General features: G+C 35.5%; 2 protein-coding genes across 3 annotated transcripts in view; one reads left to right on the forward strand and one right to left on the reverse strand.

Annotated features, from left to right (window-relative positions):
• Window positions 1–244: 244 nt before the first annotated feature.
• LOC137393058 (transcription factor RFX3-like) lies at window positions 245–11,271 on the reverse strand. The gene is made up of 15 exons (XM_068079448.1): window positions 11,230–11,271; window positions 10,465–10,676; window positions 9,744–9,906; window positions 6,827–6,896; window positions 5,676–5,795; window positions 4,720–4,901; window positions 4,409–4,583; window positions 3,722–3,913; window positions 3,364–3,443; window positions 3,123–3,277; window positions 2,492–2,589; window positions 2,104–2,253; window positions 1,187–1,395; window positions 916–1,069; window positions 245–528 (listed from the first exon to the last, which is right to left on the reverse strand). The coding sequence occupies exons 2-15, from the start codon at window positions 10,646–10,648 to the stop codon at window positions 343–345; spliced, it is 2,118 nt and encodes a 705-aa protein (XP_067935549.1). The 5' UTR covers window positions 10,649–10,676; window positions 11,230–11,271; the 3' UTR covers window positions 245–342.
• Window positions 11,272–11,634: 363 nt separating this feature from the next.
• Window positions 11,635–15,072, forward strand: part of LOC137393326 (protein ecdysoneless homolog) — a 36,554-nt gene continuing 33,116 nt past the window's right edge. For both annotated transcript variants that reach the window (XM_068079825.1, XM_068079824.1), the window contains exons 1-2: window positions 11,635–11,808; window positions 14,535–14,661. In XM_068079825.1, coding sequence (XP_067935926.1) covers window positions 11,637–11,808; window positions 14,535–14,661 — 299 coding nt within the window. In that variant the 5' untranslated portion in view covers window positions 11,635–11,636. The remainder of the gene's footprint in view (window positions 11,809–14,534; window positions 14,662–15,072) is intronic.

Here is a 15,072-nt window from a genome sequence, read left to right on the forward strand (position 1 = left end):
TATGGTTTAGTACGTGGACGGACAACACATTTGGCTAAACAATATATATACAAAATTAATTGTTTCTAATAATATTATATACTATATATAGTGTAAACACTGAATATAAAATATTATAATTTACTGATGAAATAGCTCCCTGCTAGATTTATTCAGTGTACCATAGGGTGATAGAAGGCGGAGTATAACACTAATGTCGTACATTAGTGTTATACTCTTAATGTTATACTTTCAAGTTGTCTTAATCTATCGGGGAGTGTTGACTGTCACAACCAGTGGGTTTCTTATAGACAGCACCATTTGGGAGCTCATAGTCATTAGTGTGTCAGTTATGGTTCATGTCTATTTAAGGGTGTTCATTGCCACGCCCAATGGGTCAGTATCCACCTTACACCTTTTAGAGGCAAATATATCATCCCCACTTGGCCCGACAATACTCCTAACGCCGTCACTGTTGAACATAGAGTTGACGGAGGCAGCAGAAACCGCTTGACTCGCCATTCTAATTTGATCATTGTTTTCTATCAGCTACAAAATAATCACTGCACGTTTACAGCTTTACTAAATTAGTAACTCTGGCTGAATGTCAGTACTGGCCTATGGGCTAGCATACTAAATATATGTGTACAGTAAACCATATCGGCATTTTCAGTACGGTATTTATGTTTAAACATGAAGGGTGACAGGTGCTAATAATACTATATAGGTTAGAGCACCAGGTATACAACACGTTGACTGAAATTTGAATATCAATAGGATGCCACAAAAAACACCTGGTCCTTATATAAATGTTTATGCTATCAGTACGGCAAGCACACATTCCTAGCTACTAGCACATGTACGGAAAAACTGTATAAGAAACTTGAAGTTATTTTCTCACAGATCTGTAAAAGTAGATAAATCCTCAATACATACCTGTGACATGACAGCGATAGGTGTACGGGAAGTCACTGCAGCTACCTTGTGCTCTACCAGGTAAAACATGTACTCGTCATAAAGCAGGCGTATGAGATGAAATGAACCAAAGGATGCAGCGCTGCGTAACGTCAGGTCTCGAATCACCATTGAACTGTTACAGAACAGGCAAACAACCGCAATGAGAAAAGAATCAACCAATGACCTGTTAGAATCAGTGAAAAGAACCAATAACAATCTAAAACTAATAAAATGGTCCCATAAAAAGTACCTGTAGAAGGACCATTTAAGTAGAAAGTTTCTTGCTGCTTTGCTGTATGTATCGAGACCCTCATAACCAGATAAAACATCATCTAGAATGTTCTCTAACCAGTCCCTCCACTCCTCGAGCGTGTGCTCCCCTTGAAGGAAACGCTTAAAACTGCCCTCTACTTTGCTAACCATAGAGTCTGGGCATTGGCACACCCAAGCCGACTGCTCCTATAAATCCAATGCATACTGTGAGCCAAAGTTACAGTTTGTGGAAAAACTTCAGTAACTGACTGAACTAGGCCAACCACTCGTATGGACATCAAATCTGATTATAAATAAAATGAATGAAAAAGAAAACAATTTTTCCGCTGAACTTTTAAAGAGTAAAAAAAATTATATCTAACATAGAAAATCTAAAAAAGAATATGGCTAAAATGTTTTTCCGCTATTACACTCACTATGTCCACCTAAACTGGTTCTGAGCAACTGGTCGCAAGTTGGCATGGTTGCAACTTGAAACATACATTTGAGGTGTATACTCAAGGGTATATAATGCAGAGTGTAAATCCAGCTCAAATCTTTCTTATTTGAAACTAAGACGAAGAAAAAATAGAAACTAGGCATATAAAATTAATATGTACTTTTTGGTTATACATTATCCACGGCTTCTTTGTGAGTACTGTGTTTACGATATCTACTCATTGAGTGAATGAGACTGAATCTGTCAAATGTGGTCGTAAGTACAAGGGGTCATAAATCAAACAGCTCATAACTCGAATAGTTACTGCCTATACTTGTAAAGATAAAATTCAGACCTGTTTGTTATACCAACACTATAATGTAAACACGGAAGGTTATTTGAAATATTTCAACTACACAAAGTCTACACTGCTTATTCCTTGTAAACTAAAAAAAATACTCGGGCCGACAACTTACCTGAATATGAGAGAAGTTGACACGAGCCAAGTCAGTCATCATCTGTTGTATCTGCGTAGAATTGGTGAGAACAGCTCGAGCTGCCTGAGCCAGATGATTCAAAGAGGTGTAGCGACGAAGGGTCTGAGAGAAAGCAGTCAGCGCTGTCAGCTAAAAATATTATTGACAAGCTATTGAAATGTTGAGTTCTGAACTGCTTTAATACCTTGATATAATATTCACAAGTGCTGATAGAACTGTCCAATAAAAAAGGAATATAAAATGATATTTAGTTCGAGGCTCTTTTTCCCCAAGAGTTACAACACAAAAAGCTTGTTTTGAAATTCCATTAAACACTTCATAGCCTCAGAATCAGCTAGGTAACTGTTGGGTTGGACCACCCGCATACCTTTGTTTTAAGAATCACATCAGGTGCTCCCACCAAAGCACTTCGAAGCCAACCTTCCAGGCTTTTGGCAAAGTTCCGCAAAGTCTGGGTTAGAGCTCCTACAAAACAGCAATCATCAGCCCCAAAATGGTGAGACCAAATTCTGGATGAATTCTGACCCTGAGCAACAATAGAAACCAGGGTATGAATCCTAATGCTAGAACAGTAAGATGCTAGCACTTGATATTATCAGATCAGCTCTGTGTGCTCACTTAAAAAAAAGGAATGATTTGGAGAAAGTGTAAAAAGAAATTGAGAGTTATCTACTCTCAATTAATTGCGCTCAATTATTAGCGGGAAGTCAGGAGTTTATTAACAATACACTTTGTTAGCCAAAAAAGACTATTAAAATAATGTCTGCAATGCCACATATCATTACAACCGCTCAGCACTAATAGTGTGAAGTTGCGATACCTTTTCTCAGATAGATGATGGAATGCTTATCCTTATAAGCTCACTCGCTTATAAAAATTTGCATCTACCTCATTTTCTTGACAGTGTACATGCAAAAATAATGCCCAAGAATTCTGTCCATAATCACTACTATGAATAAGGCTATTTAAATATTGCAAAGAGCAGATGACTCCCCTACCAGGAATGGGTCGGAGCACGTCAGGGATGAGCACCTCTGTGAGTGACTGGTAAAACTGGTAGTCCATCTGCTTAATAAAGATCTGTACTTCGGTAACACGTGACATCATGAACAGGTTCTCCTTGGGTAATTTAGCCTCTAAACTTGGGGTCATACTGAAGAATATAGAGTTCGCTGTGATCAACCACAGATAAATAGCAGCGAGTAAGAAAAGATGCAACTGAACAAACATGCTGTATACCTTGCTGACTTTCTCCAGAACTGCTGCCAGTGGCTCTCAATCTCATTAAATTTGAGGTCAATTACCAGCTCCAAGATTGCCTGCAAACACGAAAACAATCTGGAGTCCACAAGCAACTCTATAGCTATAGTTAAACAGTGGTGCAACTTCTGGTCTTGTGTGCGCCGTATGAGACGGTGTAAGTAGCAGACACTGTGTAGCTATAGCAAACTTTTTATTTGATTTTAGTGGCTAACTGTTGACCTTTTTTGTTTTACGATTCTTGCATGGCATAATTTGGGAAACATGTTTGTTTAAAATGAAATTATTGACAATAAATATATTTACATAGCAATGTTATTGGCAGCAGCCATCTCACCTCACAGTGTCCAATATATAAGCTCTTGAAGACATCAAAATCTCTCTGCGTCAGCCCTTCAGGCATGCTGGCAGCATCAATTACCAGTGTAACATTATGTGGTATTGCATCTATTGCTGAGCCTAAGTACTGTCTGTGTTTGTCCTCCGCACTGCTTGTTACTGTCTCTGAGGCTACTGACAAAGGTTCGGACTGTAATAAAATATGAACAATTTACCTCAGAGGATTAGAGAAGGATGTGGACTACAGTTTGAGTTACTCTCTAAGAACTGATGTAAACCAGCATATTCTAATAAACTCAAATGATCTCAAATGAAGCCAGACAGTTTTGAAAAGATGGTAACGTTGGTCATTTACCAACTCTCCAAAGGACTCCAATTCTCAGATAGACTCCAGGAGATGCATTAAAGTTCAAAGAATAACAACTAATACAGAATGAAAGCTGAAACCAGTGAAAAACAGCTGCTCTACCTAAAAGTCTCAGTGCAGACATAGATACTGGCACCGATACCTATGCAAGCACATATAGGTAATAAACTTCATAGAATTTCCATTAACTTTTCAAAAACTGGTTCATTCAGGTTCTCCATTGTGTCGTTCACTATTGTCCAAACCTCTGCTAGACACAAAGATTAATGAGTTATAAAGCTATTCATTTCTACAAACAGTCCATATTATTTATACCACCTTGGGTGTGACAGGGTTAGAGTCAGCAGTGCCATCATCGCTGGCTGCCGGCCTCACTCTCCTAGTAGGATGTGTCGGCTGCCGTATGGCCACCGGTGTCTCATCAGGCATTAGCTGGTTGAGAGTGCTGTTTGGTTTGAGGCGAATGCCATAGTAGTGATAGCGAGAGTTACCCCTACAAGCAACCAATCACATCCTACATGTATCTTCAACTTGAAAATGCAAACGTAACCCTAGAATGAGGCCAGAAAGTGCTTATGTATATTTACCTTTGTTATTCACAAATGATAAAAAACCACAATAATGCTTACCTCTGACCCAGTCTCCGAGTTTTAAGGTCTCTAAAAATCATTCTGACAAGTTTGCCAAAAGAGGCGGGATTAGAAGGTTCAACATTTTCTGATCCGCAGTGGTGGAGGTAGAAATTATACAGAACGCTACGGGGTAAACTGACTCCATCGCACGGTTCAAAGTTTTCTAGAAGCCATTTTACCTGAAATGTACAGTATTTCAGGTGTACTAGCAGACTAGTAAATGTACAGTATGTCAGAAGTACTAGCAGATTAGTAAATTTATAGCATGTCAGGTGTAACAGCAGACTAGTAAATGTACAGTATGTCAGGTGTACTAGCAGACTAGTAAATGTGCAGTATGTCAGGTGTACTAGCAGGCTAGTAAATGTACAGTATGTCAAGTGTACTAGTAGACTAGTAAATGTACAGTATGTCAGGTGTACTAGCAGGCTAGTCAATGTACAGTATGTCAGGTACACTAGGAAGCTAGTGCTAACATATGACTACTACCAGTACTGGGGGAATGTTGCAGTTACAGATAGAACAGAGTAAGTTGGTGGTGCAGCCCTAGAGGTGATTGAGAATGACTATTGGTGTTGCAGCTCTAATAGGAATCACCACTGACAGATGCAGCCCCGATAGCTCATCCTGTTGTTAGCGAACTCATAAAAACAAACGACCATTGTCGCAACCTTAATAAAAATTGGCAATAATCTTTGCTGCTCTAACAAACCAATATTCATCACCAGACAAAAAAATTGATTCACAGCCTTATTAGACATAAAAAATAATAATGTTTGGCTCAGCCCTAATGGAAGTTAATACTGACTGTCGCAAACTCTTATGGCAGTCAAAACAAGCTGTTGTGGCGCGGAATCGATACAACTTGTTGCAGCCTTCATCGGTGAAAATCATTGCTGGTGCAGCCCTAATCAATACTAAACCTTGCTGATGCAGCCCTAATCGATACTAACCGTTGCTGGTGCAGCCCTAGTGGTGTGTGCTAGAGGATACCCCTCACCATCTAGTGTGCCTCCTTGAAGAAAGAAAGTCTGTCCTAAATGCTGTGCAGTCTCTCCGCTTCCTTGGAACTGCTGCAAGTATAGAAGTGCAATTGTAGGCTAAAATCCCTACTCAAGACAGAAGAATGTTGGAATATTTTGGTCATACAAAAAGTTGCTATATTAAAATGGTTACGAAACAATTTGTGACAGAAATTGAACAATGCATCTAATGCCTCTTACTACTTTTGGTGAAACACTAAACGGATAATCTCTAGATGAACATATCAAGACTATTAATAATGGTTAATAATTTAACTATCACTATCACAACGATGGTGATATTAAACTGCTTGCGAATAGGTGCTCTGGTAATTCGTGCACCTCTTGAACGAAGAACAACTGCTCTCGATAGAACTAAGTGTGAATTAAACTGCTTACATGTACTCTCTTACCAGGATGTACTCTATTACATAGATGTATTCTGTTACATAGATGTACTCTGTTACATAGATGTACTCTATTACATAGATGTTCTCTATTACATAGATGTAGTCTACTACATAGATGTACTCTATTACATAAATGTGCTCTATTACATAGATGTACACTATTACATAGAAGTACACTATTACATAGATGTACACTATTATATAGACGTACTCTATTACATAGATGTACTCTATTACGTAGAAGTACTATATTACATAGATAAACGCTACTACATAGATGTACTCTATCATGTGGACATTCTCTATTACAAAATATACTCTATTACATAGAAGTACTCTATTACATAGATGTGCTCTATTACATAGATGTACACTATTACATAGATGGATACTATTACATGTATTACTATTACATGCATAGAAGCACTCTATTACATAGAATTACTCTATTACATAGAAGTACTCTATTACATAGATGTACTCTATTACATAGATGTACTCTATCATGTGGGCATTCTCTGTTACAAAAATATACTCTATTACATAGAAGTACTTTATTACATAGATGTACCCTATTAATTAGACATACAAAGCACAATACTTGCTGATACTCACCACAATCACCAGTCGTAAAGACTATGTATGTCTGTAAGTCAACGACTGAGTACTTACCGAGCTAGCTGTGTTGAATGTTGTGTAGTGTGCAGCAGGTGATGAATAACCCTCCCCATACTGATATTGCCTGTTAATAAAAATGGAGCTATGAAAGGATGTTTTATTTCTATGTTACTAAATAACAATAGACATTGTTTCTAGAAAAACAGGTTATTTCTTTTCAAGGTTAAAAACGTATATTTGTTGTATTTATGCTTACATATATTTATGAAAATATACATGTAGGCTGTATGTATATAAAAATCTCAGTGTTGGTCATTTTCCTGTTCGTTGTTTGTTCAGTTATGGCAATGAAGTTTTAGATACGAAAAGTTCGTTTCGCAGTGGATTTGAACTCAGCACCTCCAGTGCTGCAGGCAAACGTTCTATTCACTAGTCCAAGCAGCTACACTGCTATACAATGGAATAACTGTGGTCATACTAATTACATCAGTTAAAATACGCATGCTCAAAGCGCTTGGAGAAATACTATCGGTTAATACTAGCAAGCTTATAATGTAACGATTACTAAGCTGGCTTCAGACATGGCTCTCATTACAGTAAAAATTTAGCCTAGCTGTTTATATTTAGATATATTTATTTAGATATATTGATAATGTTTATGAATACATATATTTATAACATTTATGAATAAATATATTTATAATACTTAAGAATACACATATTATAAATTTTATGAATACATATATTTATAAAAATTATAAATACATCTATTTGTAATGTTTATGAATACATATATGTATAATATTTATGAATACATATATTTATAATACTTATGAATACATATAAATAAATATAATTATAATATATGTGCATTTATATATTTATGAATATATATTTAAAATATTCATGAATATTGAGTATTCGTACATCTACAGTGCATGAAGATGTACTAGTACTAGCTAATAACTGCTGCTTTTCTTGATATACATATTAAAAATATATATGTTATATTGTATTAAAAGTTAACTACAGTCTGTACTCAATGTTGCATTTTTATCATTTTCCAGATTCCAGCTGGTGATTTGATGTGAAAATGACCAATACTGCATAACATATATATTGACAGCTATGGGAGGCGATACGGAGGTTTTGATTGGCTTCAAGGTTGACTTGCAACAAAATTCACATTACAGTTATTTGGTACCAAAAGATTCACCATGTCTTACTCTACTGTGTTATAGGCGCAAAATATTTGAAAATATGATTACAAGCTCTTAAAAGCTCAAAAACGAACAGTTAATCGGAGCCATCAAGAAAACGCCGTAGGTTGGAATCCCACTCCAAAACGCGCAAATGAGACGTAGTTGAACACGATGGTTGCTGTTTACACTTTCATACAACCTCAATCGTCGAAATATTTTCACAATTATACTTCACACATTCAACAAAACCATCTCTATTGTCGTTATGCGTCTATTTCACCATCATTGCTATGCTGTAACTATGAGCACTGATATCTCAAAACCTACCGCAAATATTTGTTTAATTTTTTAATCTTAGCTCGAAGGAATGCACATCATCCTCTGATAAACATCAGGAGCCTGTTGGTCACCTGTGATAGTTGAAAAATGCTGCAGAAATTTGGCAAAAAGTATAGATCACATGATCAGATTATGACTAGATGATTAGACCAGGCTGGAACGAAACTGTAAAGTAGCGAGAAACTATATTTGATACAGGCTTTTCGTGTTTGTCATAAACTAGCGCTACGAAACGTTTTATATTGAGCCTTTTATTGGTATTTCATTTCATGTGATAACATCATGTGTCAAAACAATAACCACGTCGAGTATATCGTCAAAATAAAGGGATTCCAAACTACGGCCGTTTCGTGATGGCTGCTCTTAACTGTTCGTTTTTGAGTTTTTAAGAGCTTGTAATTACATTTCCACATATTTTGCACCTACAACACAGCAGAGTAATGGTGAATCTTTTGATATCAAATAACTGTAATGTGAATTCTGTTGCAAGTCAACCTTTAACTTAAATTATAAAAATATGGGTAAAGCCTTACCAACTGTGAAATACATTTAAAAAAATACCATTTTGGTAACTGCACAGTGTAAAAACTATCCAGCTGGGATGTGAAGGAGAGCTAATGTTACATCTCATAATCTGCCAGCACTACTTTTGTTGTTCAAGGGTGAGTTATGATCAATATATTGAAGCTGACATGGAGCCGGTAGTGGAAGTCAGCTCAGGAACTCTCTAAGCTGATTTTAGAGTTGTTAAAAAAAAGGTGAGAATTAAGATGATTTCCAACCGCGTGCTATTAATAATGTTTCATATGATCTTTAAATCAACGATGAAACTGTTTAAATTCAACGATGAAACAGCGGGAAGAGAATTGATTGTAAAAAGTATGCGTGAAAAGTATCAGAAAATAGCATCAATAAAATTTGGGTGGCAGAAGATAACAACCAGAAGGAAATGGCTACGCATAAGCATTTAAAAACGTTTACAGCTGATCAAGGACGCTAATCGTCAACATTTGAATCGTATCGGTGAGGATGGTGATTAGCTACTCAATAGCGTTAATCAACAGAACAGTCGCTGTGGCCATTGTTTGCAGCCATTGTTGACACACAAAGCATTGCTTTAAAAACCGTTGGCAACCAAATAATGTGTATCTTTTCTCCTAGTGAAAGAAAACATGGCTAATAGTTCAAACAGTCATGTAATGTGAGTTATATACGCTATTAAACGTGCTTTTATCTACCTGAAGACATACACTGAGCATCAATATTTAACAAATGAATTGATTCAAGTTGTAAATCAAACACTTCATAACAAAGTTGGAACAGCAAAGCTTGTACACTCAGTTGAAGCAAGCATAAGCCATGGTGTATTCAGCAAATGGACACCTGATAAAGCGAAACTACTACTTATGAACATATCAGGTTACACCTACACAGTGCTGCCACTTGGTGTTGTCCCTGTATAGACTATGTTGTCTGGTGTAGAACCGTGCCTATTGGAGTTGTCTCCATACTGAACAGAGATTGACTGTCCATAGGTAGAAGAGTGCTCAGAGCCACCCTGGGCTTGGGATGAGTGCGAGCCTGAGCCTACAGCTACAAAAAAAATCAATTGACTTTGTTTCTTTACAATTATGGCTAATATGATATATTCTATTGCCAGACTAACTTAACAAAAAAGGTGTGTTAACCGATTATAGACCATATGCTAAAGAACGAAAACATCTTACACAAACCTTTTGCACTAAATATGATAAATGTATAATAAATATATTAAAATTCATAAAACATCTTGCAAAATTAAATGGTTTGCAGTAAAAACTGACATCAAAATAAGAAGAAGCACCTAAACTATTAATAAAAATTACCAAAACGTTCAAAGATTTTTATTTCTCATGCTGAAGCATAAAAATATGTCAAATGTGCAACTTCAAAGGTTTCCTTACAAAACGGTCTAATTATATAATAAGTTAATAACAATAGAAAATATTGCCAACATGTCCCAATTATTTCATCAAAACTAATTTGATCACCTACTAAATATCTAATGGAACACCACCACACCAATGTTACAATTCATTACTTAAACCAAATTTTGTTGTAAATTATGTATAAATTTCTGTCATTAGTTTTGACTATCATGTTAAATGTAACCTGTAACAATATATTGCGGTTGCTGGGCCGAGTTGGAGGATCCGTGAACCACTGCTGGCTGGATGATAGTAGTGCCTTTGCTTTGAGTAACTACAAATTGTTTGCCTCCAGCCACACTGCCAGAGTTGGCAACTAATATTTTCTTTGGAGGGTTTGGTGTAAACGTTTTGCTTGGATCTTCCATGCCAAAACGACATCCAATCACCTTGCACCTTAAAAACCAGCGAAGCATGTTAAACAAATTCAGCAATCATGAGAATTTAGAAATATACCTTTTATAAGAGATAAAAAATACAATAACCTTTTTCCACTTTTTCCTTTTTATTGTGCTGAAACGCCTTTCAACACACGTGCATACGCAAACAACATTTTTGCAACAACGCTACAGAGCGTTTCTGTCATCAACACCATTATTATCCAGAAAACATTAATTTCCTGTTCAACTAACCAAGCAATAAGATTTGAAATCTAACAAAGTAGCAAACATGACGTGCTAATAAAGTAATAGCTTGTAATTAAAAAAGAAAAATCTATTTGTCTGCCATCCAGAGTCTAATCACAAAATTTAAAGGTTTTTGGTAGTTTAGCGTCTAAATGTACGTGTGGGGCATTTTTATGGCTCCATTATCTCATCATAAATCTACAAATACTGCAAATAGTTCTAGCTTAATGAAGTAGCTTTGGTAGTTTATCATCGAACAGTTAAGAATCACTAGTCTTAACGACAGTTACCAACTAAAGACTTTAATATCATTTCAAATTTACCTTGAATGGTTACAGTAGTCACAGCTACGGTGCCTATGGTGAATTCCTATTAGCAACTGTTGCCAGACGCCAAGTACAACTACAATATTAATGCGCAGTTTAACATGGCGGCATCAACAAAACAAAGCTACATATAATTGTTTTTCATACAATGTTTACAAATTATAATATGTGAAAACTTGTTCCAACATAATTTTTTAAAACATTACGCAAATTTACTTGTACTAAAATGTAATAAAACTTTTCTAGTTTTCAGCGGAACAAAAACAGCCAAAGGGTTGACATCTGCTTTATAGCATTTATTTACCACGGCATTAATTAGTTGCCGAATTAAATATTTAAAGTGAGAAACTGTTTGCGGATATAAATATTGTTCTAACTTCTTTCAGGCTTCCTTTTGTGAAAACATGGATCTTGTCGAACGAAGTCGACAATCTGATAATTCGCTAATGTCGTATTGGCTATTCCTTCCGAAAGAAGCAGTTGAGGAACATTTGGAAGATATTCTTGCATTATCAGCTCACATTAGTAGTGGTTACATATGGCAAAATGAAAGTTTCTGTTTGCACTTCTCCAAAGGTGAACTCAACCCTCAAAGAAATCAATCGAGAAGTTGTTTGTTCATGTTTAAATCGTAACATCTAACAATCGTAACATAGGTGTACGCTAGAAGTTTTTAGATATAATCGATTTGTAAGAAGCTAGTTTTATATAGTAGTAATCAAATGTTTATACAAATAAAATGGAAGGCCACGAATGAAAAGGTTTAGGCACCTGTTATTTGACTACACCTGTACATCACATCAACAATAAACAATTAATTGCTAATATGGCAATAAATTACAATATTATCTAGTGTTAACAACTGCTCAACATATGAGGCGTGCCGCTTGCCGCAACCGGCTCTAGTACGTTCTATGAAGAAGATGTAAGATATACAGTTATTTTGTCTTTTTGCGTCTTTTTCCTATTACCTTGTAAGACTTACATTTTGATTGGTTGAAGCTTAAAAAAGTAGTGCGACTTTTTAAATCATTGGCAATTTTAATGAAATTCCAGAATGTTTGACTAACGGTACTGGAAATGATTAAAATTACTTTGCCTTACCACAATGAGGATTGTATTACTAAAATGACAATGCTTACATGGCTTCGGCTCGAATATTTTAGGTTGTAATATAATTAGGTTTATGAGATTAATGTAAAAGAGTTCTTTGCATAACACAGCTTTGTACTGTTCCATCAACTATCAACCGAATTCTCTTTAGAACAACATCCATGTTTGGCAAACCTTTCATTGCACACCATCACTAAATGCATCAACAAGTCTATCATTTGTGCTTACCATGACTTTAAACTTGCTTTACACTGCTATGCGCCTAAGGGTTAAAGCGCTATTGTGACGAAAAATTGTCAAGTTTTTAAAAATTAGAAATAAAACTGACGAAATGGCCGGTGTTGCACAGGTATCAAGACATTATTACATTAGACATTATTATTGCGCAGGCATCAGCTTATAAGCAGTGATAGCAATGCTACACTTATAAACTCAGCTCATAAACATTGCCATTAGTCTGGCACATTGCCATTGGCTAACTTATGTAAGCTCTTACTAATACATGGAATGACGTTGCGCCGTAACGTAGAGCGGTAGCATATTTTAGCCCACATTGCGACATATATCACCCAATTCATTCATCAAGCTTATGTGGCTTAATTGGTAAGGGATTGGACTAGTGAACCGAAGACCGAGATCAAATCTTTGGTGATACGGATTTTTTCATTCCAATATTTTAATAGCTTTAGCTAGACAAACTGAACTACAGACAAACTTTGAGATTCATAAATATACTAGGTGAATGTGTGGGTAATGAAAAACTTTCGGTACAAAAAATGTGTTATTTTTTACATATACAACATTTACCATTCCAATTTTTAAACTTCATATCATGAGAAAAGTATTTTTGTACAGTTCAAACGAATATAAAAAACCAGCTGTAAAAGTTTTCAAACATTTTCAAAACAACTGTAACCTTTAAATTTCATATCATAAAAGAAGTGCTTTGTTGAAATAAATTAGGCAGAAAAATAAAAATGTAAATTTATTTGTAAATTTAAACGTGAAATCATTAGCAATTAATGGCTAAATATAGTCTGTTTTGCTATGATTACAATGAAAAATGATCGGGTATATGATTTTAGTTCCTTTCAGTGTTGGCATCATAATGCGAAAATATCGTAGGCTATAGATGTACATAGAGTGTTATAGAAACCCATAGTAATTATCTCATGCAATCAACTCCTGGTAAAAATCATCAAAATCATCATCATTAAAATTAGTAACAAGCCTTAGTAACTATAGGTACCTACATTGACATTGGTGCATTTTGTGGTTATGATCAGCAAGATAATGTAACATTACAATGTACTACGTGGAGAGTTCCTACTTTCGGAGACAGACGTGTAACATAAACGCTGAATCTAACATAAATAAACTTAGCTTACTAAACACATATTTGAAGGAAGTTTTAGAATATATTTCAGTAAACTTCAAACTTTCAACTAAAATTTTATCATTTTTTTGTTTGCGAATCCGTTTTAATCACAGCGGATAACGCCGAACTCGTCATGCCAAGCAACAAATATCTCTTAATAACGTATAAAATCAGTACACAAATCATCAAATTTTAATTTCAAGAGAAATTATTGTTGATATCGTGTGGCAGAAAAAAATTCTCTCTAACAAAAAGTTAACAAAAAAGCATTGTGTTTCATAGAGTCGGACGAAAAATATTTTATAACAGGGGCATTGTAACGCGTGAGCGCAATGCTCAAATAATACGTCATTTAGCTTGTGCACGCAGTATATAGTATACGATAACGGCTTGGATTAATAGGGCGTGTATAGCTCAGTGGTAAAACGCGTGAGTTGAAACTTTTAGTTGTAATCACTGTGAGTTCAAATACAGCGAGCTTTTAATCCAAGATTTTAATAGCTATAGCTGGACACGAAAACACAGACATTCACAAACTTTGAAACAAAATATATAGATAGATGATAATAAGATTGCTGTTACAGTAGTACATGTATATCTTATATTTTCTTAGTTATTTAGCATGTATTAGCGATGCGTGAGGGCAATTAGAGAGGATCATGGGGTGAGGACCTGCCTACAGCAGAATATTCTTAACGCAATTTGCATTTGGTCCTCATGGAGTTGATAAATCAGTTGCACTTTTGCAACCTTTTGCCTTCCGTTAAAAGGTGCCATCTTAATATCATAATATGTTTGCTTGGATTTTCAGAGTCAGATGAAATAGAATTGCCCCACTTGTTTGGCTCAACTGATTATGGAGAGAATGTCAGTGACCTGTGGTTCATAACCTATATTCTCAAAAGACTTACCCTCCAGATTGAAGGGTTAATTGTCAAGTATGTATAGACCAGTTTTAGTAGAACCTGTCATCCTCTCGCCAATAATTGAGATTATTTCATGACTCGTATGATCTTGCCATCGGTCGAATATCGTATCAACTATTGGCAAAGTTGCTCTAATATAATTGTCACTGTCTGACACGCTTCTAATTTTGCTAAACTTGTGTCTGTTAAGTTGTTTGAAGTTCATACAAAACTCAGTCGTGCATTTATGGATGCTGTTTGCTTGGTTTTCTGAAATACCGCAATCGAAATTATTGTTTGATATGATTAAATCTTGCTCAGTTGTACAAAGTTATACATGAAAGTAACTTGAACATACTACTTAATTTTGCTTATTCTCACTAATTAAACATGGATTTCTTTTAAATAATGATTAAAAGATTTACCTTTTAATCTTTTCACTGA

This window comes from Watersipora subatra, chromosome 4, assembly GCF_963576615.1.
Source record: "Watersipora subatra chromosome 4, tzWatSuba1.1, whole genome shotgun sequence".
In the NCBI taxonomy this organism is placed as follows: Eukaryota; Metazoa; Bryozoa; class Gymnolaemata; order Cheilostomatida; family Watersiporidae; genus Watersipora; species Watersipora subatra.

What these genes read in the sequence shown, in the direction of transcription:
- LOC137393058 (XM_068079448.1), bottom strand. Translation starts at nt 10,648, where the DNA reads ATGGAAGATCCAAGCAAAACGTTTACACCAAACCCTCCAAAGAAAATA. An exon ending in CATTCAACACAGCTAGCTCG is followed by an intron (nt 5,796 to 6,826) that starts GTAAGTACTCAG and finishes CTATACTTGCAG; the next exon opens with CAGTTCCAAGGAAGCGGAGA. An exon ending in CGTGCTCCGACCCATTCCTG is followed by an intron (nt 2,590 to 3,122) that starts GTAGGGGAGTCA and finishes GCTGTTTTGTAG; the next exon opens with GAGCTCTAACCCAGACTTTG.